Raw genomic sequence first — 26750 nt, 5'->3', positions numbered from 1 at the left:
CCCGTTCCTGTTCCGGTCCTTCTTCTGCACCCTGTCCGATCCCGGTCCGGTACCGTTCCCGGTTCCATTCCCGCTGCGGTCCCGCTCCGCTCCTGCTCCCTCTCCTAGTCCCGCTCCCGCTCCCGTTTCGCTCCAGTATCGGTCTCACTCCCGTTCTGCATTACTGCACTCGACTCCCGATGCTGCTCCCGGTCTGTTCCCAGCAGCGGTTCCGCTCTCGCTCCAGTGCCAGTCTCTGTCTCCCTCCCGGTTTCACTCCAGTAGAGGTCCCCTTTCCCCTCTCGGTCCCGGTCCCGGTCCCGGTTCTGATCCCGGTCCCGGTCCCGGTGCGCGGCGGGAGCGTCGTGCGGGGCTGTGCCCGCCAGGGGGCGCCGCAGGTTCGGGACCACCGGCCCGGGCCGGGCACGCGCGGGGCGGGGACGGGGAGAGTCGGGACCACCGGGCACGGACACACGGACACGCCGGGCACGGACACACGGACACACCGGGCACGGACAGGCTGGACACACGGACACACCGGGCACGGACACACGGGACACACGGGAATCCACCGGACACGGACAGAGTGGACACAGACAGGGTGGATACGGGGGACCCACCAAGCATAGACAGGCTGGACACAGGGATTCCACTGAGCATGGACAGGCTGGACACGGGGGATCCACTGGGCACGGACAGGATGGACACAGGGAATCAGTGGTCATGGACAGGCTGGGCACACGGGATCCACCAGGCATGGACAGGCTGGACACACTGGACACAGACAGGCTGGACACACGGGAATCCACTGGGCTTGGACAGGCTGGACACACAGACCCACAAGATATGGACAAGGTGGATGCATCGACCCACTGGGCATGGACAGGGTGGGCACATGGAACCCACTGGGCATGGACAGGGTGGGCACATGGCTCCTGCTCCCAGGGCTGGTGAGTGAGAGCAGTTGCTGGGACCCTCCTGGCCCTCAGCCCCCCCCACAGTCCTCTGTGGGTGTCTGCAGGAGGAAAAGTGCAGCCCTCACTCTGGGGGGATGGCTGGCTCAGGGGAAAGCCCCCAGAGCTGCGTGGGGAGAGGGATTAGGGCTGGAGCAGAGGGCAGCAGGGGTCAGCATCACTGCACGGGGAGAGCCATTCCTGTGCTGAGGCCTTTTGGGAAGGAAATGTTTGCCCAGAGGTGCTGCCTGCATCCTGCCTGCAGCTGCCTGCACGTGGCCTGGCTTGCCCAGGCTGTGGCCGCTGTGGGGGGAGCAGAGTGCTGCTGGGTCCCACCCCACCTGCACATCCATCCCTTGCCCTCAATCACTGCAGAATTCAGGGTCCCCCTCTCTGCTCCCCTTCTCAGCACCACCTCGCCTTTGGTGTGGCTGGGGTGGCACTTTGGCCTCACATGAGGCTGGCCAGGAGCCAAGTGTGGAGACCCCAACCATGACCTCCCCAGGAACTGGGACCCCCGCAGGAATCAGCACCCTGCTGAGAGACTGGGGCTCTCCCACGGATCAGGAATTTCTGCAGGGCAGGAGCAGAGTGGGACCAGTAGCTTTTGATGCCCATCCATGCCAGGAGCACATGTCACCTGTGCCCAAGCACGGGCGGTGCCCGTTACCTCTGGGGTGGGGCACTGGCACCTGGCATCACCCGTGTCCTGACTGGGGATGGGGGTTTGTACCTGCTGGGGGGGCCCTGGCACCTGGAGGGAGCTTACTGGGAGGTACTGGGATGTGGTGGGGCCCTGGGCTGTACCTGCGTAAGCGTTTCGGGGGGGTCAGTGTTTATTTGAGTGTAGGGCGAGGCGATGACCAGCCGCTAATGATTAACCCTGGGCTGAGCCAGAGGATGAGGCCCCCCCTGCACGAGGGGCTGGAGGACTCCGTGTCCCCCCCCCGTGCCCCTCACCAGGTCGGTGGCTCCGCGCAGGGAGCCCGGCAGATGCTGCTCCCGCCCCTGCCCCAGGATGCCCGGCTGCTGTCCCGTCCTGTGCCCACCGCGGCTGGGTCTGCCCGAGGAATGGGGACGCTGCCAGCGGGGTCTCCCCGAGCCGGGCAAGCGTGAGAGACCCAACCTGGGGGGCTGATGCTGCGGGGACCCCATGGGCGCCGTGGCACCCCCGTGCCAAGCGGGGCAGAACGACCCCCCCTGCCTGGAGCCGGAGGCGGGGCGGGGCCTCCCCACCTGCTCCAGGTGCTCTATAAAGCTCAGGCCGCTGCCGAGCTGCCAGTTCCGGATCCCTGGATTGAGGCGTGTGCCGCCAGCTAACGGGAGAGCAGCGGCTGCCGAGCCCCGAGAGGCGCCGGCACCCCCCGGACAAGCCCCATGGCGTTCCCAGTCCTCCTGCTGCTGCTGGTGCTGGGCACAGGTGAGGGGCTGGGCACAGGTGAGGGGCAGGGGGAGCAGAGTGGGGTCCCTATCAGCGTGGGGACCGGGGGATACTGGAACTGGCAGCATCCTGGCAGCAGGGACGTTGTCCCCGTTCTGGCTCTGGGGTGCAGCGCCCCAGGCCTGGTCGTGCCCAGGTGTGTTGGTACCTGGGGGCTCAGGGCACGGCCCCTCTGCCGTGTCCACAGCTCGGCCAAGGGCCGGGCTGTGCCGGGACCAGCCGGAGCAGGCTGTGCCCGGGGCTCGCGGGCTGGAATGCAGGTGTGTCCCGGTGAGCACCCGGACCCTGCTGGGAACCTGCCTGGGAGCTGCCTGTACTGGCCCCCAGCCAGGCCAGGCAGGACTGGAGGGCACGAGGGCACCCCAGGCTGTCACCCACAGCAAGGGGGGCTTTACTGGGTGGCGTGCCTGAGCCCCCAGCATGGCAGGGACACCCCAGGGTTTGCAGGCTGGGCATGGCGCAGGTGTCAGCGCCCAGCCAGCTCCACCTGGACCCTTGGTGGTGCCACAAGTGCCCGATGTGGGGTGTTGTGAAGGTCTCCTTAGCCTCGTGGGCAACAGCAGCTGGCTGTTGGCTGCTGGGGGTTGTGGTGCTGCCCACAGTGCCCAGCTGATGAGCTGTTTTGGGTGAAACCTTCCCTGATTGGGCTGCAGGCATTGACTCCAGGGGTTTCCTCCAGGTACCCGTGCCATGACCACCGAGACAACCATGGAGATGGAAACCACTGAAACGACCACTGTGGAGATGACCACGGAAACCAGCACCACCACCTGGTTGCCAAATATATTCCCCAAAAGCACACGGGCCAGCCGGCCCCAAACCTCTATCTTTCCCTATGCCACTGCATTCCCTGGCACAAACACCACGAACTTCCAGTTTGGCAACCACTCCACAAGCAATGCCACATCCAATGGCACTGTGGTGCCTGTCCCCAGCAGCCCAGCCATCCCCCATGCCAATGTCACCTCAAACAGCAGTGGCTGGGCCCCCCACCTCGGCACCAACGGCAGCTCTGCCACTCCCACCACCATGCACGGCAGCACCAAAGGCAACGGGAGCACCAGCGCTCAGGTCCTTCCCACCCAGATAACGTCTGAGGGCAGCACAGCTCCCACCCAGGGTGGCCCCAACCCCAGCAAAACCTCAGCCCAGCTGCCTGCTGCCCAGCTGCTCGTCCGTGTCCCGCTGTCCTTCCGTATCATCAACAGGAGCTTCAATGAGAGCCTGCGTGACCCAGCGTCACAGGAGTACAGGAGCCTGAGCCGCACTGTCCTGACCATGGTGAGTCCCAGTCCCACCAGCAGAGGCCCTGGGCTGTGCTGGGAAGGAGCCCCCTCCATTTGGGGCTTTCCATGGAAGCACCTGGAGCATCCATTCTGCCAGCTCTGCATGGAGACAGGAAACAGGGGTGTCTGTGTCTGTGGGGAGGTGGCCATGACCTCAATGCTTCCTTCCAGTTCCAACACGTCTTTGGCTGCGCGGGCTGCATGGGCACGCAGACCTACACCGGGTGCAGCGAGCTGCAGTACAGGTGAGCAGCAGCAGCACCAGTACTGCAGTGAGGTGTTCTGCAGTGTATCCCCCTGCTTTGTACCCCCTCAGGGGGCGGTCTGGGTGCTGATGCCTCCTCCCGTGCAGCCAAGGCTCGGTGGAGGTCCAGTCCACCCTTGTGTTTGGGAACGGAAGCGGTGCCGTCACTGCCGACGCTGCTGAGCAGCGCCTGAGGAAGAGCCTGGACCAGAATGGCTTCATCATGGGCCTGCAGCTGGACAGCATCCAAAGTGAGAGGCTGGGGATGGAGCCTGGGGGAAGCTTGGGGGGCTCCAGAAGCATTGCCCTGCCCTGGTTGAGGCAGGGGCCCTGCTTGGTGCTGTGATGGGCTTGGGGCTTGCAGAGGGTGGGGCTAGTGCACATTCCCAGCGCCTGTGTCAGGCAGGATCCCATGCAGGAGGGCTCAGACCCTGGTGTCCTGTCCCAGGGACCTCTCAGGGCTCTGTCCCAGCTCTGCCTGTGGTGCACACACAGCTCTGCTCCTTTCAGGCTCTGCAGCAGTGATATCCCCAGCTCCAGCACCCATGATCCCGGACTGGGCCATCGCTCTGTTGGTCCTGGTCAGCATCCTGCTGCTGTTCACCATCTTCACCTGTCTCCTCCTGATGGTGAGGCCCCATCCCCACCCCAGTCCTCACCTGCACTCTGCTGCTTGGTGCCCTGTCCCTGTCTCGACACCAGCCAAGCTCTGACCCCTCTCTCTCCCCAAGTCCACCTGCAGCTGCCGCTGGAAGAGCCGAGGGAAGCTGGACCTGCTCAGCCAGAAGGATTCCTACCACCCCATGGCTGAGTACCTGCAGTACCAGAGCCACGGGCGCTACGTGTCCCCCAACAGCAAAGCCAACCCCTACAGCCAGGTGAGAGCAGAGCCCCACACCTGAGGGCTCCCAGAGAGCAGGGGGGCATCCCTGGGTGAATGGCTGGGGTCCCTAGGTTAGTGGGAGATGATGGCAGGGCAGGGATGGAGATGGAAGGGCAGGGACAGAGGTGGCAGGGACAGAGGTGGCAGGGACAGGGATGGCAGGGACAGGGATGGCAGGGACAGGGATGGCAGGGACGGAGATGGCAAGGCAGGGATGGAGATTGCAGGGACGGAGATGGCAGGGACAGGGATGGCAGGGACAGAGATGGCAGGGACAGGGATGGCAGGGATGGAGATGGCAAGGCAGGGATGGAGATTGCAGGGACAGGGATGGCAGGGACAGGGACAGAGATGGCAGGGCAGGGACAGGGATGGCAGGGACAGGGATGGCAGGGACAGGGACAGAGATGGCAGGGCAGGGACAGGGATGGCAGGGACAGGGACAGAGATGGCAGGGCAGGGACAGGGATGGCAGGGACAGAGATGGCAGGGCAGGGACAGGGATGGCAGGGACAGGGATGGCAGGGCAGGGACGGCTGCGCGGGGAGCTCGTCCCTCGCCGGCCCCGCCGGGAGGTGAGTGGAACATTCACGCCTGGCTGGAGCAGCGGCCGGCGCGGGCAGACCCGGCCCGGCTCCGGGGAGCTCCCGGCGACCTTGGGCAGCCTCTCGCCGTGCCCGGCAGCAGGGGGCTCGCTGCCTGCCCACCCTGCCCCTTCTCCTGCTCTGCTGTGTCCCAGCCGCACCCTCAGGCCTCCCGCATCCTCTGCCGTGGGTGGGGAGCAGCGCTGGGGCACGGCAGAGCTGATTGAGGCAGGGGGCTGAGGAGGCGATTCCCGCAGCCAGCATCCCTCATCCCGCACCGGCAGCTCCCAAACTGCAGCTGGAGCTGCTGCTGCGGCGCCGGGAGCTGCCTGGAGGCACAGAGGGCTCTCCAAGGCGATGCTGGGCACGGGGGGCCGCCCTGTGCTCCCCCCAGGCGGGGCTGTGGGCGGGGGCCGTGTCCAGCTGCTCCGGCTCCCTGAGAGCAGCTCACCCTGAGCAAATACCAGGGGCCTGGGTAAATATTTACCTTCGCACTCGCCAGGCCGGCTTATCGTGCGGGAACACGGCCGGGGCCACCGCGGCTCCTCCTGCGCACCGGGAGGGGCGGCCCGGGGTGTCCCTGGGGGCCCAGGGTGCCGGCAGTGCCCATGGGTGGGGGCCCAGGGTGCCCGCAGTGCCCATGGGTGGGGGCAGTATCCCATCACAGTGGGAGGATGCGATTTTTAGTTGCCCACAGTGGGCATGGAGAGGGTGCAGCTCTTCCTGTGCCCATCATGATGGGAGGCTGTGATTTTTAGTTGCCCATAGTGGGCATGGAGAGGGTGCAGCTCTTCCTGTGCCCATCACGGTGGGAGGATGAGATTTTTGCTTGCCCATAGTGGCCATGGAGAGGGTGCAGGTCTCACTCGGCTGCCCCGGGGTGGGGGCTCAGCCCAGTCCTGACACCCCCTCTCACCTTTCCTGCCCCGAAGGTGGCCGGAGGCAGCACCACGAGGGCCGGCACCTTCACCTACACCAACCCCGCCGCCGGCTCCGACAATCTCTGAAGGGATCGCTGGAAGGAGGGCGGCTGCCGAGGGGAGGGGGCGGCCGCAGCCCCCCACTCCCGGGAGGGCAGCACCGGCCCCGGGCACATCCCCCGGTGCTGCTCGGCCGTGGGCAGCGGGAGCCGGATGGTTCTGGAGCAGCCGGATTCGTGCACATGGCAGAACGGCATGAACGGAGATCGGCGGCCGGGAGGGAGGGAGGGAGGGTCCCGCACAGCCCACGGTCCCCGCACTCGCTTGGCTTTGCAACCCTGCTCCGTGCCGGGGGGCGGAGGACGGGGCTGGTGCTCCCCCTGCGGTTCCATGGCTCTTTTTGTGGTGTTATTTTATATCAATATCTCTGTTTGCGGGGTGTTGGTGCCGGGCTCGGCCCGGCGGGGTGGCAGCTCCTCGGCTGGGGTGTATTTATCACAGTTCAAATAAAAGGATGGGGGCAGCCATGTGCCAGGGGGGCTTCTCTGGGACAGGGCTGTCACCCACCTAGGTGGCCTGGGCTTGGGTGGTGGCTCTTGTTTCCCATTGCAGGCACTCCTGGGCTTGGTGCTGGGGGTGTCACCGTGTCCCTGGTCCCTGCACGCCTCTGGATGTGTGTGACACGTCCTGCCAGACCCCGTCCCTCCCACTGCTCCTGGCAGTTTCTGCTCGTGATTTAACGTGTCTGGTTTGACGTGCCCGCTTTCCCCGTGGCTGCACAGGTGGAATGTTCAGCTGCACGTGTGTCCCTGGCTGCCTGCAGCATGTCCTGCTCCCCTCCCCGGTGGGCTCAGGCTCTTCCAAACACTCAGTGAGCCTCAAAAAGGCTCCGGGGGTGCTGGAAGAAGAGGCTGTGTGGCAGCAGCAGGGCACAAACCTTGGGAGCAGCCATCCCTGGTGGCCCCCTGGCAGCTCCAGTTTGAGCTGGGCCTGTTCCTGGGCACTGGGAGTGTTTTGGCAACCGCTGAAAAGGCAGAAAAACAAGGAAACCAACCCTTCCCCAAAGAAAAGCCCATGTGGTGGCAGGCACGGAGCCAGGGCTTGGCTGGGAACAGCCCCAGGAGCAGCCCAGCACTGGGCAGCTGATGGAGCCCTCGGCCACAGAATGTGGGCTCTGGGTGGGGCCCGTGGCTGTGCCAGGAGCCCAGGAACCCTGGCACGTGCTGGAGCTATCAGAGCCGGGCTGGGGTGCAGGCAAGGGGCTGGGGGGGTCTCTGGAGCACAGGGGGCTCCCTGAGATACTGGGGGGATGCACTGATGGGGGGGGGTCTGGCACAGTGGAGCACCCCCCACCCCCAGATCCTTTCTGCCAGCTGGATATGGGGCCTGGGCTTAGGACAGAGCCCCAAAGGGGATGGGGTATGCCTGGCACTGCTGCTTCCCCTCCCAGCCCCCCAGCTCAGGGATCAGAACAGGGGCCTGATTTGAAGGGCTGGGCCCTACAAAGAGGTGCCTGTTCACAGAGAGCTCAGCCCTGTGGCCCCCTCCCCTTCCAGCTCAGGGGCTGGGAGCTCCAGGGACAGGCACCCACCCAGGGGGGCCCTGCCCTGACTGTGGCCCCTCCACCTGCCATGCAGAGTACCCAGGTGCAGGGATCCAGCTCCAATACCCATCTGAGAAGGTGCCTCAGCACCCAGCAGCTCCCCTGGCTGGACTGGCTGACCATGGGACTCCCCAGCAGTGCAAAAGGAGTTTGTTCTGGGCCCAGTGGAGAGATGTCCCCTCCAGGAGCCCCCTGTGATGGGGTGGCAGTGACCACGTGGCCAGGCAGAGCACGGGCAGGACCTGACACGTCAGCACTGCCCGGGCTGGGCAGGGTTGGCACCTGCTGGCCACAACCCAAGGGACAGCCCGGCCCCAAGGCCCCGGTCCCGTGCACGCCTCTGGACACGTGCCTCTGGACAGCCTGCTCTCACGGGCCCATGGCCAGCCCAGCACCACAGCCCTGCTACCCCACAGCCCTGAGACCCCATAGCTCTGTGACCACATGGCCCTGAGACCCCACAGCCCTGCTACCCCACAGCCCTGCTACCCCACAGCCCTGAGACCCCACAGCCCTGCTACACCACAGCCCTGAGACCCCATAGCCCTGAGACCCCACAGCCCTGAGACTCCACAACCCTGTGACCCCATGGCCCTGAGGCCCCACAGCCCTGAGACCCCACAGCCCTGCTACACCACAGCCCTGAGACCCCACAGCCCTGAGACCCCACAGCCCTGTGACCCCATAGCCCTGTGACCCCACAAATCCATGACTCCACAGCCCCATGACCCTCTAGCCCTTGACCCCAGAGCCCTGAGACCCCCCCAGCCAACCCAGACCCAGCTCTTCATGTCCCTTGGCACCCTGCCCCCATGCACAGTCTGGCCCCCTGCACAGCTCAGTCCCATGGCCCCCTGTGCCAGGGAGGCTCTGGACGAGTCTGGCATTGCAGTTTATTGTAGGAAACCATGAAAATACAGCGTTTGTTGTAACAGAACCCAGGAGAAATGACAGCAGCTCGGACAGACCCCGGTGTGGGACTGTTGGCACAGCCCCCACAGCACTGGGGCTCCCTGGCGGGTCAGATCCAGACCCTGCAGGCCCAGCCCACCCCGGCCATGGGTTGGGCACCCAGAGGTGTAACGGGAGCCAAGTGTGGCCCTGAGGCCACGTGCAGGGCTGGCCAGGCACGTTGCTCCCCAAGGACAGGGCAGAGCAGGCGGCAGGCACTGAGGTGCCCAGCAGCCCACGGGAGGGACCCCACGCTGGCTGTGTGCAGGGGCTGTGCCTGGCTGCAGCCAGATGATCCACGTTGAAAATGAGCCATTTTACAAAACATCTTCACACCTTGTTCCAGCCCAGCCTCCCCCCACCTCCCTCTCCCCCACCCCAGCTGCCTCCCCCACCCCAACCAGCACCCAGCCTCTCCCCTGCACTGTCACCCCACTGTCACCTTCCACCCCCCTCCCTGCGCAGCCCTGTCCCCCTCCCTGACCCATCTCCAGGGCTGACCCTCTGCCAGCCCTGCCCACAGCCCCAGCCCAGAGCAGCCTGGGGCTGGCTGGAGCCAGGGGCAGGCAGACAGAGTGAGGAGGGGACGGCAAAGCTGTCCTAGTCCCCCCCATCCCACAAAACAAACACCTGGCCTGTCCCCAGTGGTGGCAGGGCCGGGGCCACCCCTGCTCTGCTCTGCTCCCTGGCCACTTGTGTCCCCCTGGTGCTCGCAGGGTGCCCGGGGGCATGTGGGGACCATGGGCGTGGCTCAGTCCAGCTTGGCAAAGTTCCCAATGGTCACTTTCCTCTCCTGCTTGTTGGCCACCAGCTCCTGGAGGTGCAGGGCCCCGCCTCCGATGAAGCAGAAGGCGGGGCAGACGGGCCCCGAGCAGTCCACGCCGCACTCCCAGAGCTCGCGGAAGGACACGGCGTCGTAGAAGCTCACCTTGCCCTGCTCGTAGTCCAGGCAGATGCCAATGCGTGGGGGCAGGGGCACGGTGCAGCCGTTGGGGTCGCGGGACGTGAGGGCCGAGCCGTGGGACAGCAGGATCTTGCCCATGCCGATGGTGAGGAAGGCGTAGGGAGGAGGCGCCTCCACCGTTGTGTCCTCTGCCCCGCTGTCGTGGCCACTGTCGGGGTCATACCTGTGGAGAGGGGACAGGTGAGTCCTCCCACGGGACAGGCTGGAGATCTCCCCACGCCTCCAGGGACAGGCACCCACCCAGGAGGGCCCTGCCCCACCTGTGGCCCCTCCACCTGCCATGCAGAGTACCCAGGTGCAGGGATCCAGCTCCAATACCCATCTGAGAAGGTGCCTCAGCACCCAGCAGCCCCCCTGGCTGGACTGGCCGCCCATGGGACTCCCCAGCAACGCTGAAAGAGTTTATTCTGGGTCCAGTGGAGAGATGTCCCCTCCAGGAGCTCCCTGACACCCTGCTGGGGAGGTAGGAACAAACCCTGCACCCCCCAAGCTCACCTGGGGCTCACCACATCCTGTGGCACCTGGAACCACTCCTGCAGCTTGCTCTCCAGCCCCACGCCCACCTTGACCAGGTAGGAGCTGGGGTCCACGCAGCAGGCCCAGTAGCTCTTGCCCTGGGTGATGGCCACGTCGCCGATGACCAGGTCGATGGACAGGTGGCAGCTGGTCATCAGGCGCTCGGCGGCGAAGAGCATGGGGATGCCGGGCACGCTGCGCACCGCGCGCTGGTCCTTGCTGATGGCCAGCCGGTCCCGGTTGAAGCCCCAGCGGTTGTCCAGGAAGAAGTTGAGGACTGTGGGGAGCAGACAAAGAGGAGAAAGGTGAGCAGCACAGCACAGTGGGGCGCCCCGCGTTGATCCAAGCACCCATCTGTGGTAGTCACGTATCCTCTGAACAGAGACATAGTTCTCCCAGGATTTTCCTGGGAAGCTGTGAGAAAGCTCAGAGAAAGAATTAAAACAATTGTTATCTCAATCTCTGCACCTAACAGCCAATCTCTGTTTGTCAAAGATGTTTACAAGAGGGAGCTGTCCCTTCTTGACGAACAGGTGAGAGAAGATTCCTAAAGGCCAATCAGGTCTTAGGTCCACCATTGTTTCTATAAGAACTGTAGATTTCTAATAATAAAGTAACTTTTTTCATGCCTTCTGATGATGGAATCTCTATATCACCTTTGTCTGTCCCCAATACCCCTTTGGTGACAATTAGTGACCCCGACATGATCCCATCCCCTCTCACCTGGGGCGGGCAGATGGGTGATGCCCCTTTAGTGACAACTGGTGACCCCGACGTGATCCCATCTCCTCTCACCTGGGGCTGGCAGGCGGGTGACACCCCTTTGGTGACAATTGGTGACCCCGACGTGATCCCATCCCCTCTCACCTGGGGCGGGCGGCGTGTGCAGGTAGATGTCTTCGCTATAGTCCCCAAAGCCCGCCTTGTTGTAGCCCTTCACCCTGAGCACGTAGACACTGTCGGTGTCCAGGTACTCGACGAGGGCGCAGGTGCCCCTGACCTCCTCCCGCCGCTGCCACAGCTTCAGCCCCTTGGCCTTGGCGTCGGTCTTGCGGAACTCCACGGTGTAGTGCCAGGCGGGTGGCGAGTGCTGCGGCAGCCGCCAGCACAGGAAGATCTGGTCGTAGGTGTAGGTGCGCTGCGTGTCGATGACGGGGGCCTCGGGCGCTGCGGGGAGAGGCGGCAGCGGGCGTCAGGCAGCATCCCCCACCCCGCGGGCAGGGAGGCGGCCGGACGCAGGGAGGGGGCATTCCGGGATTCCGGACGGACGGACGGACGGACGCACAACCAGCGGAGTCTAGAGGGGTCTGACTGCAGAGGACCGTGTGTCGGCACCGGAGGAGAGCGAGAGTCAGGGAGACAGAGGAGCTGCTGCTGTGGGGCTCCAGGGACCAGACAGGCTGAGTGCAAGTCAGGAGGGAGGAGAGAGAGAGAAAGAGAGAGAGAGAGAGAGAATGGAGGCAGCAGGAGAGGAGGAGGAGGAGGAGGAGGAGATGGGAATGGAGGGTGGTAGAAGGTACTGGCAGGAACAGAGGCAGGGTGGGGAGGGGAGATGAAGGGTGGCAGGTGGGAGAGGGGTAAGGAAAGAATGGGGATGGGGCAAGGAAGAGAAAGGAAACTGGATGGTGGGGAAGGTAGAAATAGGGCAAGGAGAGGGATGGAGATAGGAGAGGAAGAGGACAGAAATGGGGTGAGAGTAAGATGGAAATACAGAGAGAAGGAGAATGGACATGGGGCAACAATGGGGCAAGGACAAGGTGGGAATGGGATGCAGAAAGGAAAAGAAATGGGGTCAGCACGATAGAATTGGGGTGAGAAGGCAGATGGGAATGGGGTGAGGGGGGAAAGAAATTGGATGAGGAGAGGGGTGGAAATAGAGTGAGGAAGAGGATGGAAATGGGTTGAAAGGGGGAGAGAACGTCTCTCTTGTTGTCTGCAGGGTGCAGATGGGAAAATAAATGGGGGAGGAATGTGGACATAAATGGAGTGAAGGGGGGACAAATATGGGGCAAGGAAGGGAATGGAAATGGGACAAGAGGGGGAAGAAAGTTGAACAAGGAGAGGGGTGGAACTGGACCAAGGAGAGAATGAAAATGGCATGAGGAAGAGGATGGAAATGGGGTGAGACTGGGATGGAAACTGAGAGTGGGGGAATGGAAACAGGATGAGAAGAAAGTGGGAAAAGGGCAAGGATGGGGTTGAAATGGGGCAAGGGAGAGCAGAAATGGAATGAGGAGGGGGCAGAAACTTGGATGACGAATGGGACAGAAGTGAGGTGAGGATGTGGACAGAAGTGGGGTGAGAGCTGAACAGAAATGGGGCGAGGAAGAAAATGGAAACAGGGCAAGAGGGGATGGAAATGGGGTGAGACAGGGCAGAAATGGGGCAAGGAAGGGGGTGGAAATGGAGCAAGGAGTGGGACAGAAATGGGACGAGAGGGGGATGGAAATGGGGTGAGAGGGGGCAGAAATGGGGCAAGAAAGGGATGGAAATGGAGCAAGGAGTGGGACAGAAATGGGACGAGAGGGGATGGAAATGGGGTGAGAGGGGGCAGAAATGGGGCAAGAAAGGGATGGAAATGGAGCAAGGAGTGAGACAGAAATGGGGCGCGAGGGGGACGGAAATGGGGTGAGGATGGGGATGGAAATGTGGCGAGAGGGGGCGGGAGGGCAGGAGGAGCGGCGGCAGATGGAGGAGGCAGAGCCACCGGCTGCCAGCGCTGGCGGGCAGGACGGGGATGGAGGATGGCGGCGGAGCGGGGCCAGGGACGGGAGCGGGATGGAGGGATGGGAAGAGAGAGCGGGGCGGCTCTGGGGCAGGGGTGTGACTTGCCTCAGTTACTTCGGTGACGCCTCGGCAGCGGCCGCAGCCTATAAACAAAGAGAGGTAGAAGCAGGTCTGAAACGTGTCGCCAGCGGGTCTGGCAGGGCCACGCGGCTCCTGCCCTGCGGGAAGCGCCTGCCCGGCAGCGGGGGCAGCTCCGTACTCACCCCGCGGCACTGCTGCTGCCCTCACCTGGCACCATGGCCCTGCCTGCCTGCCCCTGGCCCGGACGCCCTGGCACAGGGCAGGGCAGGGGTTTCTCTGGGGGCTGCTGGGGCGGGGGCTGTCCCTGACGGGGAGGGGGCACCGGCAGATCCGCGAGCAGCCCTGGGCAGCCGTGGCTGAGCTGCAGCTCCGAGGCGGGCAGGGACCCGCTCTGCCCGCAGGGGCTGTGCCTCAGCACGGGGCACAGCCGGTGCCCGGGTCCCGGTGCCTTTACCTCGGATGAAGGCCAGGTCAGTGAGCAGCTTCAGCTCCCTGCTGACATCCAGCTGGAAGTGGCTGAAGGAGGCGTTGGCTGCAGGACGGAAGCTCTGCAGCGAATCGGTGGCCCTGAGGATCCTGCAGCACAGGAGAGCGGGGATGTCAGGGTGGCACCTCGGGTACCAGAGGGTCCCAACGCCCCCAGCAGCCCTGTGCCTGCAGCCCAGTACCTGTTGTGCAGCTGCTTGGCAGCCTGGACAAAGCAGGGGTGGTCAGTCTCCTTCAGCACCTCCTGGGCATAGCCCACCATGCCCGAGTTCTCCAGCATGGCCTGGTGCTCCCGGATCTGGCCGTGCAGGCTGGCCAGCCGCTCCTGCTGGCACTCCTCGATGGCCTGCAGCAGCGTGGCCCGCTTCTCCTCCAGCATGGCACAGAGCCCCTGGATCAGCTGGGACACCTCTTCCTTGGCCTGTGAGCCGTTTACCTGCCGGGCACAGGCATGGCAGGGTCAGCGTGTGGCACCTCCTGGGATCAGAGGGGACTGGGCTGGCTGTGCCACTCCTGCCTAGGGACAACTCAGGGACAGATGGGCACCCTCTGCCCTTACCTCTGTGTGCTTCACTGTCTCCTCCAGCTCAGCAATCTGGGTCTGCACCGTGTCCTGGCTGCTCAAGATGTAGGCGAGGCTCTTCGTCAGCTTCTCCTGCAGGAAGGTGATGAGACGTGGTGCCAGCAGCCCTCGCCCCACACCCCTCATCTGCACTGGGGCTCTGTGGTGCCCCCAATTCCCCACAGAGCCCCAGCCTGGCCCCAGGAGCCCTTACCCTGAGGGCCTGGTAGGCGCTGAGCACCGGGGTGATCTTGTGGCTGGTGTGGGTGCGGCGCACGCGGCAGAGCTGGCACACCAGCCGCTGGCAGGTCTTGCAGTAGTGAGTCACCTCCTCCTTGTGCTCCGGGCACATCAGCCCCTGCACGAGCACAGCAGGGCTCAGCAGGGCTCTGCACCTCCCTCCACCCTCGAGAGTCCCAGCCCTGCACCCCAGATCTCAGCATCACAGAATGGTTGGGGTTGGAAGGGGACCTTGAAGACCTTGTTCTAACCTGCCTGACATGAGCAGGGACATCCTCAACCAGACCCCATTGCTCAGAGCCCCACCTTGGCCTTGAACACTTCCAGGGCTGTGGCATTCACAACTTCCATGGGCAACTTGTCCCAGGACCACACCACCCTCACTACAAGAATTTTTTCCTAATTTCTAACTTAAACTTACTCTCTCTCAATCTGAATCTAATGCCCTTTATCCTGTCACTCCAGGCTCTTGTAAACAGTCTTGCCCCATCCTTTCAAAAGCTCCCTTCAGACACCAGAAGGCCACAATTTGGTAATCTCAAATCTTCTCCTCTCCAGCCTGAACAATCCCAACCCTCTCAGCCTTAATCAAGAGGATTAAGGCGGGCAGGAGGACCCACCTTGGGGCGGAAGGTGAGGGTGGGGGGCGTGGGCTCATGCTGGGCTTTCTGCGTGCCCCAGGGGTGGTAGAGCTTGAAGCACTCATTGCAGAAGCTGGACTTGCACTCTGTGCAGCCCTTGGTGGCCTCCAGCTGCGGGGGCTTGCAGAACTGGCACATGATGGCGGCGCTGATGTTGATGGTCTGCCGGTAGCGCTCCACCACCCGCTCCAGGGTCAGGTTGCGGAAGAGGCTGCCCAGGCCCCGCTCGCCCAGGTCCACGTCCCGCTGGCAGGCGGGGCACGGGAAGCTGACGGTCTGCGGGTGCACGGCGCCCCGCTTGCGCCCCGGGTAGGTGCCAAAGCCTGTGGGAGGGAGGAGGGGATGGGGGTCAGCAGGGCAAAAAGCCCCATCCTCACCTCCATCCCTTCCTGTTGTCCCTGCTCCCAACCTCTCCAGCTGTCCCTGTCCCCGTCCTTTCCTGCCATCCTCACCCCCTCTGTTGTTACTATTCCTACTGCCATCCCCTCCAGTCATTCACTTCTCCTCCATCCATCCCTGTGCCTTCCAGCCATCTCTGTCCTCATCCTCTCCAGCCATCCCTGTCCTCTCCAGTCATCCCTGTCCCCATCCTCTCCAGCCATCCCTGTCCCCTCCAGTCACCCTTGTCCCCCCTCCAGCCATCCCTGTCCTCTCCAGTCATCTCTGTCCCCTCCAGCCATCCCCCTCTCCTCCAGCCATCTCTGTCCCCTCCAGTTGTCCTCATCCCCTCCAGCTGTCCCAAACCTCTCCAGCCATCCCTGTCACCATCCCCTCAGCTACCCCTGTCCTCTGTGGCCCTGTCCCCATCTCCTCCAACCATCCATCCCTGTCCCCTCCAGCCATCCTCCTCTCCTCCAGCCATCTCTGTCCCCTCCAGCTGTCCCCATCCCATTCAGTTGTCCCAAACCTCTCCAGCCATCCCTGTCTTCTGCAGCCATCCCTGTCCCCTCCATCCATCCCTGTCCCCTCCAGCTGTCCCCATCCCTTCTGGCTGTCCCAAACCCCTCCAGCCATCCCTGTCCCCATCCCTTTTGGCTGTCCCAAACCCCTCCCTGTCCCCACCCCCTCAGCCGCCCCCGCTGTCTCCAGCCATCCCTGTCTCCCCTTGCTGTCCCTCCTCCAGCCCCTCCAGCCCCACCTGACTTGAGGAGGCGGTCCAGCCGGTCGGGTTTGGGGACAGCCCTGCGGCCCAGGCGGGGGCTGCGGGTGGAGGGGGTGGCGGCGGGCGAGGTGGGCTCGGAGGTGGGGTCGCAGTACAGGTGGCCGTGCTGCAGCAGCACCTCGCTGGCACACACGTGGCACACGTTGTGGGTGCAGGGCAGGGCCAGCGGCTGCTTGTACATCTCCTTGCACACCGGGCACACCAGCTCCCGCTCCATGTTCTTCATGCTGGTCTGCGGAGAGAGGGGAGCGTCACCCGCTGGGGACAGCGGGGCTGGACCAGATGGGACCAGCACCGGGGCTGAGATCAGCATCAGGGCCAGGATCAGGGCCAGAACCAGGACCAGAATCAGGGCTGAGATCAGTATCAGGGCCAGGATCAGGGCCAGAATCAGGGCTGAGATCAGCATCAGGGCCAGGATCAGGGCCAGAACCCGGACCAGAGTCAGGGCTGAGATCAGCATCAGGGCCAGGATCAGGGCCAGAACCAGGACCAGAACCAGGACCAGAATCAGGGCTGAGATCAGCATCAGGGCCAGGATCAGGGCCAGAACCAGGACCAGAATCAGGGCTGAGATCAGCATCAGGGCCAGGATCAGGGCCAGGACCAGAACCAGAACCAGGGCTGAGACCAGGACGAGGATCAGGGCCAGGACCAGCACCAGGGCCAGGATCAGCATCAGGGTTGAGACCAGGGCTGAGACCAGGACCAGGACCAGGATCAGCACCAGGACTGAGATTAGCACCATGGCTGGGATCAGGGCCTGGGAACAGCACCAGGGCCACGATCAGGACCAGGATCAGCATCAGGGCTGAGATCAGCACCAGGACCAGGATCAGGGCCAAGACCAGCACCAGGGATAGGATCAGCATCAGGGCTGGGACCATCACTAAGGCTGGGATCAGGGCCTGGGACTAGCACTAGGGCCAGGATCAGCATGAGGGCCAGGATCAATATCAGGGCTGAGATCAGCATGAGGGCCAGGATCAGGGTCAGGACCAACATCAGGGCTGAGATCAGAATCAGGGCCTGGGACTAGCACTAGGGCCAGGGCCAGGACCAGCACCTTGGCCAGGATCAACATCAGGGCTGGGATTAACACCAGGGCAAGGATCAGGATCAGGACCAGTACTGGGAACCAGGCTGGGATGGAGACAAGGACTGGGACCATCATCAGGGCAACAATGGGCCTGGGACCAGCACCAGGGATGGGATGAGGACAAACACCAGGAGCAGCAGCAGGATGAGGATCAGGGCTGCCACTGAGATGAGGAATGGAGCTGGGATCAGCAGCAGGGCCGAGATCAGGGCCAGCACTGGAACCACAGCCAGGAGCAGGGCCAGTGTCAGGAGCAGCACTGGGATAGGGGCGAGGGCTGGGACCAGCATCATGGCCAGGATGAGGCCTGGAAGTCAGGGCCAGCAGCAGGATGAAGCCCAGGGCTGGACTGGGGGTGGAAATTGGGGCCACAGCAGGACCAGGACTGGGGCCAGCACTGGCACCAGGACCAGCATCAAAGCCAGGATCAGGCCTGGGGGCAGCAGCACGGTCAGAACCAGGATCAGCTGGGGGCTGAGGCTGGGATCACAGCAGGGTCAGGATCAGGCCTGGGAGCAGCACCAGAGCCAGGAGCAGAGCAGGGATGGGGGGATGATGAGGACAGGGACCAGCATCAGAGCCAGGATCGGGCCTGGGAGCAGCAGCATGGGCAGAATCAGCACCAGGACTGGGATCAGAACCCGGATGGGACCCAGGCCTGGTGTGGGGATGGGATTGGGGCTGTGCCCAGGATCAGACCAGTATCAGGACTGGCAGTGCAATAGGGATGGGGGCCACTACTGGGATCAGTACCAGGATGGGCCCGGGGCTGGGATGGTGGCTGGGATGGGGATGAGGACCAGCACTGGGAATAGTGCCAGGATTAGGCCCAGGGCTGGGATGGGGATGGGGACTGGGATGGGTGTGGGATTGGAACTGGGATGGAGAGGGAGATGGGGGCCAGGATGGCGATGGGGGCTGGGATGGGGACTGGAGCTGGACCCACAGCAGAGCCCTGGGACCGGCGCCAGGACCGGGCTGGGCACCAAGACCGGGGCCGGGATGGGGCCGCCCTCTCGGCACCCGGTGCTCCCGGCTCGACCACGGCTCGGTGTGGGGGGGTCCCGATGCCGGGGGATGCCCGGGGGTCGCTGCGGTGAGTCGGGGTGCGGGTCCGCTGCCCGCCCACCCCTCAAGGGCATCGCCCTCCCCCCCAGTCCCCGCCGCGTTGCCACGGCGACCCGGTCCCGGAGGACCCCTGTCCGCCCCCCCGCTGCCACCGCGGCCGCTCACGCTGATGCGGACGAGCGCGTCCATGATGGAGGTGAAGGTCTGTAGGTCCTCGCCCTCGGCCATGGCTCCGCTACCCGCGCCCGTGCCTGCGGCGGCGGCGGCAGCAGCGGCGGCCGCGATCGCCCCGGTGTGTTGCAGGGAGCGGCGGAGCCGGGGGGAGGGCGGGGGGCGGCGGCGCGCATGCTCGGCGGCGCCCGCCCCGCCGGCACCGGAGGGCGGTGGAGACACCGGAGGGGCGGCACCGGTGTGGGGTTGGGGGGAGCGGCGCGGGGATGCTCTCGCCGTACCCCCGGGCATCCCCCGAGGAGCGACACTCGAGGAGCGGCGCCAGGGGCGGGCTGCGGGCAGGATGAGCAAGGCACCGGTACCGGCGGTGCTCCCGGGGGCGTTCCCGAGGGGGGTCCCGGTGCCGGTACCGGTACCGAGGCCGGTGCTCGGTGCAGGGGTCCCGTCCCCGCGCTGTTCCCGTCCCCGGCGCCAGAGGGCGCTCCGGGACGTCGCGGACTTGCAATGCCACTCCCGGCCGCCAGGGGGGGCACGCTGGGAGGGGCGGGGCCTCCCGCGCATGCGCAGTGGCGCGTCCCGGGCGCTGCTGCCGTGTCCCTCCTGCGCGCGGGCGGAGTGCGCATGCGCGGAACGGCGGCACCGGGAGCGGCACCGGGACGGGCTGGGGGCACCATGGGTAACGGGAGGGGCGAGGGGCACGGGGGGGAACGGGGGGGCACGGAGACTGGGGTGGTGATGAGAATGCCGGGGGCACGAGGGGTAACGGGGGCGTAACGGGGGTAACCGAGGCGGGAGGAGTATCAGGGATAGCGGGGGGACGGGAAAGGAGGGGGAACTGGCGGTACCGGGGCACGGGAGTAACGGGGCGGGGGGCAGTGGGGAGAGGGAATGGAGGTGTGATGGCACAGGAGGGTATTAGGGGCACGGGGATAACGGGGTTAACGGGAGCAGGGGGTACCGGGGCAGGGGGTAACGGGAACAGGGAATGGAAGTGTGATGGCACAGGAGGGTGTTGGGGGCACGGGGATAACGGGGTTAACAGGAGCGGGGGGTACCGGGGCCGGGGGTAACGGGAACAGGGAATGGAGGTGTGATGGCACAGGAGGGTGTTGGGGGCACGGGGTTAACGGGGTTAACGGGAGCTGCGGGGCAGCTGGGCTGGGGGAAGGGGGGCACAGCACGGCCCTGAGCTCAGCCCCGCTGCCGGTGCTGAGGCGGCCCCGGGACTCAGCCGTAGGCACGGGCACGTCGCTGGCGCTGTCGTCGCTGCTGTCGCTGCTGCTGTTCGCAGGGATGCAGATGTACAGCCGGCAGCTGGCCTCCACCGAGTGGCTCACCATCCAGGGCGGGCTGCTGGGCTCGGCGCTCTTCGTCTGCTCCCTCACGGCATCCCGGGGACACCGGAGGGGCTGCAGGGGATGGTGGGCTGGGAACGGGAGCACAGAGGTGGTGTGGAGCAGCCCCCATAGCACCCCCCCACTGCCTTCCTCACTGCACCCCCAAACTGGCCTTGGTGCCCCATTACACCCCCCGTGACCCTCTCTGCACCCCCAAACTGCCCTGGTGCTCTCCCCATGGCACCCCCAAACTGGCCTTGGTGCCCTCCCCATTACACCCTCCTCTGGCCCTCACTGCACCCCCAGACTGGGCCTGTTGTCCTCCTCATTGCACCCCCAAACTGAGCTTGGTGCCCTCCCCACATTGCACCCCTTTGTCACTCACTGCACACCCAAACTGGCCCTGGTGCCCTCCCCATTGCACCCCCTTTGGCCCCCATTGCACCCCCAAACTGTGCCTAATACTCTCCCCCCATTACACCCCCTTTGGCTCTCACTGCATCCCCAAACTGGGCCTGATGCCCTCCCCATTACACCCCCAAACTGGCCTTGGTGCCCTCCCCATTACACCCCCCCCCCCCCCCCCCCCCCCATTGCACCCCCAAACTGTCCCTCACACCCTCCAGAGGGCCCTTCCCTGCAGAGGTCAGGGAGGATGGGAAATGGGGTCAGCAGGATCCCGTTGTGTGCCTTAACTCCACACCCAGGCCTTCAACAACCTGGAGAACCTCATCTTTGGGAAGGGCTTCCAGGCCAAGATATTCCCTGAGAGTGAGTGTTGGGGGAGCCTGGGGGGGACACGGGGGTGACCAAAGGGCTGGGGGTGCCCCAGCAGTGGCACTGGACAGTCCCAGCCCTGCCCTGCAACTGTGGCAGCTCCTCTTGAGCTTTTTCTGGGGTCTGGGGGAAATTCTGCTGCCCCTCCATCCCCAAGGGCAGCCCTGCAGCACCGTGTGTCTCCTGGTTCTCCACAGTCCTCACCTGCCTCTTGCTGGCCCTGTTTGCCTCTGGCCTCATCCACAGGGTCTGTGTGACCACCTGGTAGGTCCAGAGGTGCCCTGGGGGGGTGGGAGTGACCGAGGGGACACTGAGGGGGCACAGGGGACACTGGGAGGGCGGCAGGAGGCTGAGCAGGGAGCATCAGGGGGCTGGTGGGGAGGGCAGGAGAGTGGGATCTGAGGGGAAATTGGTTCAGGAAGGGCAGGAGAGTGGGATTCAAGGAGAAAATGTGGGTTTAGAAAGGGCAGGGGAATGGGATCCAAGGGGAAATTGTTGGTTTAGGAAGGGCAGCACAGTGGGATCCAAGGGAGGGTGTTTGGGAAGGGCAGGAGAATAGGATCCAAGGAGAAAGTGTAGGTTTGGGAAGGGCAGGGGAGTGGGATCCAAGGGAGGGTGTTTAGGAGGGGCAGGAGAGTGGGATCCAATGGGAATTGTTGGTTTAGGAAGGGCAGGAGAGTGGGATCCAAGGAGAAAGTGTTTAAGAAGGGCAGCACAGTGGGATCCAGAGGGAAATTGTTGGTTTAGGAAAGGCAGGAGAGCGGGATTCAAGGGAGGGTGTTTTGGAAGGGCAGGAGAATGGGATCCAAGGGGAAATTGTTGGTTTAGAAAGGGCAGCACAGTGGGATCCAAGGAGAAATTGTTGGTTTAGAAAGGGCAGAAGAGTGTGGTTTAGAAAGGGGAAAGAGAATTGTTGGTTTAGAAAGGGGAATGTGTTTGGGAAGGGCAGGGGAGTGGGGTCCAGGGGGAAATTGTTGTTTTAGGAAGGGCAGGGAATGGGACCCAGGGGAAAGGTGTTGGGGTGAGCCTGGCATGTTGCTGCCCCCAGCAGCTGAGCAGCCTCTGCCCTTCTGCCCCTGTAGCCTCATCTTCTCCATGGTGGGTCTCTACTACATCAACAAGATCTCCTCCACTCTCTACCAGTCCACAGCGCCCGTCGCTCCTCCTGCCAAGGCTGTTGGCAAGGGCAGGAAGAGAAATTGATGTCCTGCTGCCCCTTCCTGGGGCAGCCCCCTCCCTGTGGCCGATCCAGGACCCCCCCCTGCCCAATAAAGCCATTTCTTTGTAGCTGCTTGTCCCCTGTGCCAGCTGCCAGCCCAGCTCCTGGCCCTGCTGTGTGCCAGTGTGGCTGGAAGCGGCCCTGGAGCCTGGGGTAGGTTTTGGATTGCCCAGAGGTGGCCAAAGGTGGGAGATGTGCTGCTGGCACCCTGTGTGCCCGGACTTGCCAGGGAGGAAGATCCCAGCAGAGCCAGGCTTGGAGCAGACTGGAGTGGGCAGGGGGCTGTGGGAGTCCAGCCCCAGCTGTGCTGGCACAGCTCAGGATGCTGCCCTTGGCAGGGCATCACAGACCCGTCTGTGCCCTCCGCACGACACCGGGGGGGCACCGGGGCTGCCCGGTTGTGCGGGGGGAGGGTGGGAACGGCGCGGTTCCCGCAGCCGTGGGAGGGCGGGCGGGACTCGCTCCCACGCTGGCTCCCTGGCACCCCCTCCGACCGGACGTAGAGGAAACCAGATGCTTCCTGCGGCCCCGGCGGCGGCCCACAAAGCCCGGCGCTTCCTGCCGCACCGGCAGCGGGGCCGCACCGGGGCTCCCGGAGGGCTCCCGGTGCTGCCGTGCCCCGCCAGCAGGGGGCGCGCTCCGCCGCCGCTCCGCCGAACTACGATTCCCGGCAGCCCTCGCGCGCGCGGCGCTGCAGTGACGTCATCACTGCGCCGGGCGGGGAGCGGGACCGGCACCGGGAGCGGGACCGAGCCAGGTGGGGGTGGGGCAGGGCCCGGGTCCCGGTCCGTGTCCGTGTTCGGTTTCGGGTTCTGGGTCTTTGGGGAGGGCTCGGTCCGGCGGGTGGAGGCCCAAGGGGAATTGGGGCAGCGCTCCAACTGGGGTCAGGAGGTCCCGGAGGAGACTGGGCCCGGTGCGGGGCGCTCCGTCTCTCCCGGTCCCCCCCTCCTTCTTTCTCTGCCCCTCTCCCGTTTTCTCCCCTGTTCCTCTCACGGCTCTCCCACTCTCCTCTCCCCTCAGGCCGCCATGACCAAGCTGGCGCAGTGGCTCTGCGGACTGGCCCTGCTGGGCTCGGCCTGGGCCGCGCTGGCTCTGGCCCCGCCGGGGCTGCAGCCGCCGGCCCCGCTCCGCCAGGCGCTGCTGCCGCTGCCCGTCTACCTGCTCGTGGCCTTCGGCTGCTACTCCCTGGCCACCGTGGGCTACCGCCTGGCCACCTTCAACGACTGCGAGGAGGCGGCGGCCGAACTGCAGGAGCACATCAAGGCGGCGAGGGCCGACCTGCGGCGGCGGGGGCTGCGCCTGGGAGCCGAATAAAGGCCCGGGACAGTGCTGGTCGTGCTGTGTGACACCGGACGGTGCTGTGTGTGACCCCGGGATGGTGCTGGCCGTGCTGTGTGTGACCTGGGACAGTGCTGGCCATGCTGTGTGTGACCTGGGACATGCTGGCTGTCCTGTGTGTGACCTGGGACAGTGCTGGCTGTCCTGTGTGTGACCCCAGGACGGTGCTGGCCGTGCTGTGTGTGACCGGGGACACGACGGGGCCGGGGGTCTCTGGGGGTGCGGGCACAGGGAGCCTTGGGGGCTGCTGGAAGGCACCTGGAGGAGTCACTGGGTTCTCCCTGGGGAATCACCCAGCTCTCGCTGATGGGGGTTCTGTGAAGGGAAGGATTTCCATGAGGGTCCACTGAGAGCCTCAGGGGCTGCTGGAAGGCACCCGGAGGGATGATTTTGGTTCTCCCAGGGGAAGCACTCCGCTCTCGGGGTGTGCAGGGAGGGCTTGGGGGTTCTGAGAAGGGCACAATCTCCGTGTGGGTCCACTGAGAGCCTCAGGGGCTGCTGGAAGACACCTGGAGGGATGATTTTGGTTCTCCCAGGGGGATTGCTCGGATCTTGGGGTGTGTGGGTTTGGGGGTTCTGAGAAGGGCAGGGTTTCCATGAGGGTCCACTGAGAGCCTCGGGAGCTGCTGGAAGGCACCCAGAGGGATGATTTTGGTTCTCCTGGGGGAATTGCTCAGCTCTTGGGGTGTGCAGGGAAAGTTTGGGGGTTCTGTGAAGGGAAGAATTTCCATGTGGGTCCACTGAGAGCCTTGGGAGCTGCTGGAAGGCACCCGGAGGAACCACTGGGTTCTCCCAGGGGGATTGCTTGGCTCTCAGGGTGTGCAGGGAGGGTTTGGGGGTTCTGTGAAGGGCAGGGTCTCCGTGCATGTCCCCACTGTCCCTGGCTGAGCTCTCTGGAATTTGGCTCTGAAGTGGGATCCAGACACATTCCCAGCTCAGATGTGGCTCACCCCGGCAGGTGGGAGCTGGAGGAGCCCCATCCCATCCTGCTGGCTGAGTTCCCAGCAAGGAGGAGAGGGACTGCTAGGGTGGGGCAGGCGCCACAGCCTTTAAATTGTGGTGTGCTGTCCCCCACCCCACCCAGCAGCTCCAGGGCAGCTCCCCCAACTCCTCTGCCCATCCACAGCACCGCACTGGGCTTCACTGGGAAGAGGGAGGGGTGGGGGGCTCTGTCTGGGGACCCCCATTCCTGCTCTCTGACCCCATGTGCAGGAACCTGCTGCCCTGGCAGCCACCAGCTCCTCCAGCCAAAGGACTTTGGGATTTTAATTAGCAGCTGTGAATGCTCTGCAGAAAGGAGCAGTTGGGAGCAGGAGGGAGGACTCGGGTTAATTAGCAGGAGCAGCTAATTAGCTGTTTCCTGAGCAGCAAAGGCTGGTGGGAGCAGAGTGGGAAGCTCTGAGCCCTCGCTGGCACATGGGTGGTTGGCTGGGGGGGTGACATTGCCCTGGATTTGGCCACGTGGGGCCTTGGTGGGGTCAGGACCGCAGCAGGGCTACTGACAGCCTTGTGTGGGCTACTGAGGGTCACCAGGGGCTGCTCATGATCATTCAAAAGGGCTAAAAGGGCTACATCTATCCAGTGGCTACTTGTGCTCATGCAGGGGCTACTCATGACTCTCTGCAGGCTACTCATGGCAATCCGGCTCCATCCTGGGGCTACCTGTGGCCTTCCAGCCAGCCAGGGAGCTCCTTGTGGCTATCAGGGGCTGCTGCCAGGCTACTCAGGACCACCTGGGGCTCCTTGTGGCCATCAGGGGCTACTGACAGCCAGCCAGTGGGTTCCTTGTGGGCATCAGAGCTACTGACAGCCAGCCAGGGGATCCTTTTGGCCATCAGGGACCACTGACAGGCTGCTCAGGACTGCCTGGGGCTCCTTGTGGCCATGCAGGGGCTACACGTGGCCATCAGGGGCTACTGACAGCCAGCCAGGGGGCTCCTTTTAGCCATCCAGGGGCTGCTGCCAGGCTGCTCAGGACCATCTGGGGCTCCTTGTGGCCATCCAAGGGCTGCACATGGCCATCAGAAGCTACTGACAGCCAGCCAGGGGGCTCCTTGTGGTCATCCAGGGGCTTCTCACAGCCATCTGTGAGCTACCCATGACCCTGTGCAGGCTACTCATGGGAATCCAGAGCTTCTACTCATGGCCACGAGGAGCTACTTATGGTCATGCAGGGGCTACTCAGGGCAATCCAGAGCCTCTACTCATGGCCACGAGGAGCTCCTCCCAGCCCTTGTGGCAGCAGCTCCTCCCTGCATGGAGGCATCTGGGAGCTGGCACGAGGGGCCACGTCACAGCCGCTCCCGGCACGGGGCAGCCGGAGCGACCGGTTGGCAGCCAAGGTGTGGCAGTGGAGAAAGCTGCCCTTTCCCCAGGCTGTGGGGCCAGCCTGGCAGCCCTTTCCCGAGGCTGTGGGGCCGGCCTGGGAGCTCTTTCCCGAAATTGGGGGCTCTTCCCTGCTGAGCCAAGTCCCCGGAGCAGGCACGGGAGCCCAAGCTCCACAGGGCAAGACAGAGCACGCCGGGAGCTTGTCCTCCTTCCCTTGGCACCACGCTCAGCTCTGTCCCTTTATATGGATTTTTGCAGGCTGTGTGTGAGGTGTGCACAAGCAGCAGAGGCACAGCACAGCTCCTGCCAGCGTCCTTCATCCCAATGGTGTCACCTGGCTGGAGTGTGGGATGAGACTCCTCGGTCCTGAGGGGGTCCTGCATGGGGTGGGGGTCACTTTCTGCAAGGCCCTGGTGTCTGCTGTGTGATTTGGCCCCTCCACTGAAGCACCAGCCCGATATCTTCATTCCAGATCTCTGTTAATTGGTTAATTGACAGAGCATTGATGTTTGATCCAGGCCTGCTCGACCCACGGGGGTTTAACAAGGATTCCCATCGATTCCTGTTTCTCTCTGTGACCAGAGCTGCTGCCACAATTTCCTAGTTCCTGCCATGGTGGCTGCTCCTCAGTTCCAGAGATTTTTACCCCCACACTGTGATGGGTGGCTCCCTCAGGGGGCTCAGAGCAGCACTGGCTTCCCTGGGGTCCCCTCGTGGGGGGAGCATGGGATGAGCTCCTCAGTCCTGAGGGGGTCCTGCATGGGGTGGGGGTCTCTTTCTGCGTGGTTCTGGTGTCTGCTGTGTGATTTGGCTCCTCCACCGAGGCACCAGCCCGATATCTTCATTCCGCATTGCTTTTAATTGATTAATTGACAGAGCAGCGATGCTTGATGCAGGCCTGCTCAATCCAAGGGGGTTTAGCAAGGATTCCCATCGATTCCCAGGTCCTGCCATGGTGTCTGCGCATCAGTTCCACACTTTTACCCCCACACTGTGATGGGTGGCTCCCTCAGGGGGCTCAGAGCAGCGCTGGCTTCCCTGGGGTCCCCTCGTGTCCCCAACACCACGGCTGATGCCTACCGAGGGTTTGCCAGAGCCCAGGGTGTGTCAGAATGAGCCTCCCCCAAAAAGTAGCCCCTGTATGGCCATAAGCAGCCCCCTGGTTGGCCACAAAGAGCTCCCAAAGCAGC

At 64.2% G+C, this 26750-nt stretch overlaps 4 protein-coding genes across 4 annotated transcripts; 3 read left to right on the top strand and 1 right to left on the bottom strand.

Annotated features, from left to right (window-relative positions):
- The first annotated feature begins 2213 nt into the window (after positions 1–2213).
- Positions 2214–6866, top strand: MUC1 (mucin 1, cell surface associated). The gene is made up of 7 exons (XM_071456740.1): positions 2214–2352; positions 3053–3654; positions 3831–3904; positions 4012–4154; positions 4414–4532; positions 4635–4781; positions 6303–6866. Exons 1-7 carry the CDS (start codon positions 2310–2312, stop codon positions 6375–6377), a joined length of 1203 nt encoding a protein of 400 aa, XP_071312841.1. The 5' UTR covers positions 2214–2309; the 3' UTR covers positions 6378–6866.
- Positions 6867–9299: 2433 nt separating this feature from the next.
- Positions 9300–18743, bottom strand: TRIM46 (tripartite motif containing 46). The gene is made up of 10 exons (XM_071456761.1): positions 18556–18743; positions 16200–16455; positions 15041–15384; positions 14395–14538; positions 14178–14273; positions 13801–14054; positions 13587–13708; positions 11192–11491; positions 10304–10601; positions 9300–9971 (listed from the first exon to the last, which is right to left on the bottom strand). Exons 1-10 carry the CDS (start codon positions 18616–18618, stop codon positions 9596–9598), a joined length of 2253 nt encoding a protein of 750 aa, XP_071312862.1. The 5' UTR covers positions 18619–18743; the 3' UTR covers positions 9300–9595.
- Positions 18744–19079: 336 nt separating this feature from the next.
- KRTCAP2 (keratinocyte associated protein 2) lies at positions 19080–21962 on the top strand. Its single transcript, XM_071456762.1, has 5 exons — positions 19080–19237; positions 19793–19947; positions 20606–20669; positions 20873–20939; positions 21758–21962. Exons 1-5 carry the CDS (start codon positions 19183–19185, stop codon positions 21876–21878), a joined length of 462 nt encoding a protein of 153 aa, XP_071312863.1. The 5' UTR covers positions 19080–19182; the 3' UTR covers positions 21879–21962.
- A 453-nt stretch (positions 21963–22415) lies between these two features.
- Positions 22416–23223, top strand: DPM3 (dolichyl-phosphate mannosyltransferase subunit 3, regulatory). Its single transcript, XM_071456725.1, has 2 exons — positions 22416–22651; positions 22915–23223. The coding sequence occupies exon 2, from the start codon at positions 22921–22923 to the stop codon at positions 23206–23208; it is 288 nt and encodes a 95-aa protein (XP_071312826.1). The 5' UTR covers positions 22416–22651; positions 22915–22920; the 3' UTR covers positions 23209–23223.
- Positions 23224–26750: the final 3527 nt, after the last annotated feature.

This window comes from Agelaius tricolor, unplaced genomic scaffold, assembly GCF_023055355.1.
Source record: "Agelaius tricolor isolate 1412-34295 unplaced genomic scaffold, bAgeTri1.0.p SCAF_66, whole genome shotgun sequence".
NCBI classification, from domain to species: domain Eukaryota; kingdom Metazoa; phylum Chordata; class Aves; order Passeriformes; family Icteridae; genus Agelaius; species Agelaius tricolor.
Note: the sequence above shows the minus strand (reverse complement) of the source record. Positions and strands in the feature narration are given on the sequence as shown.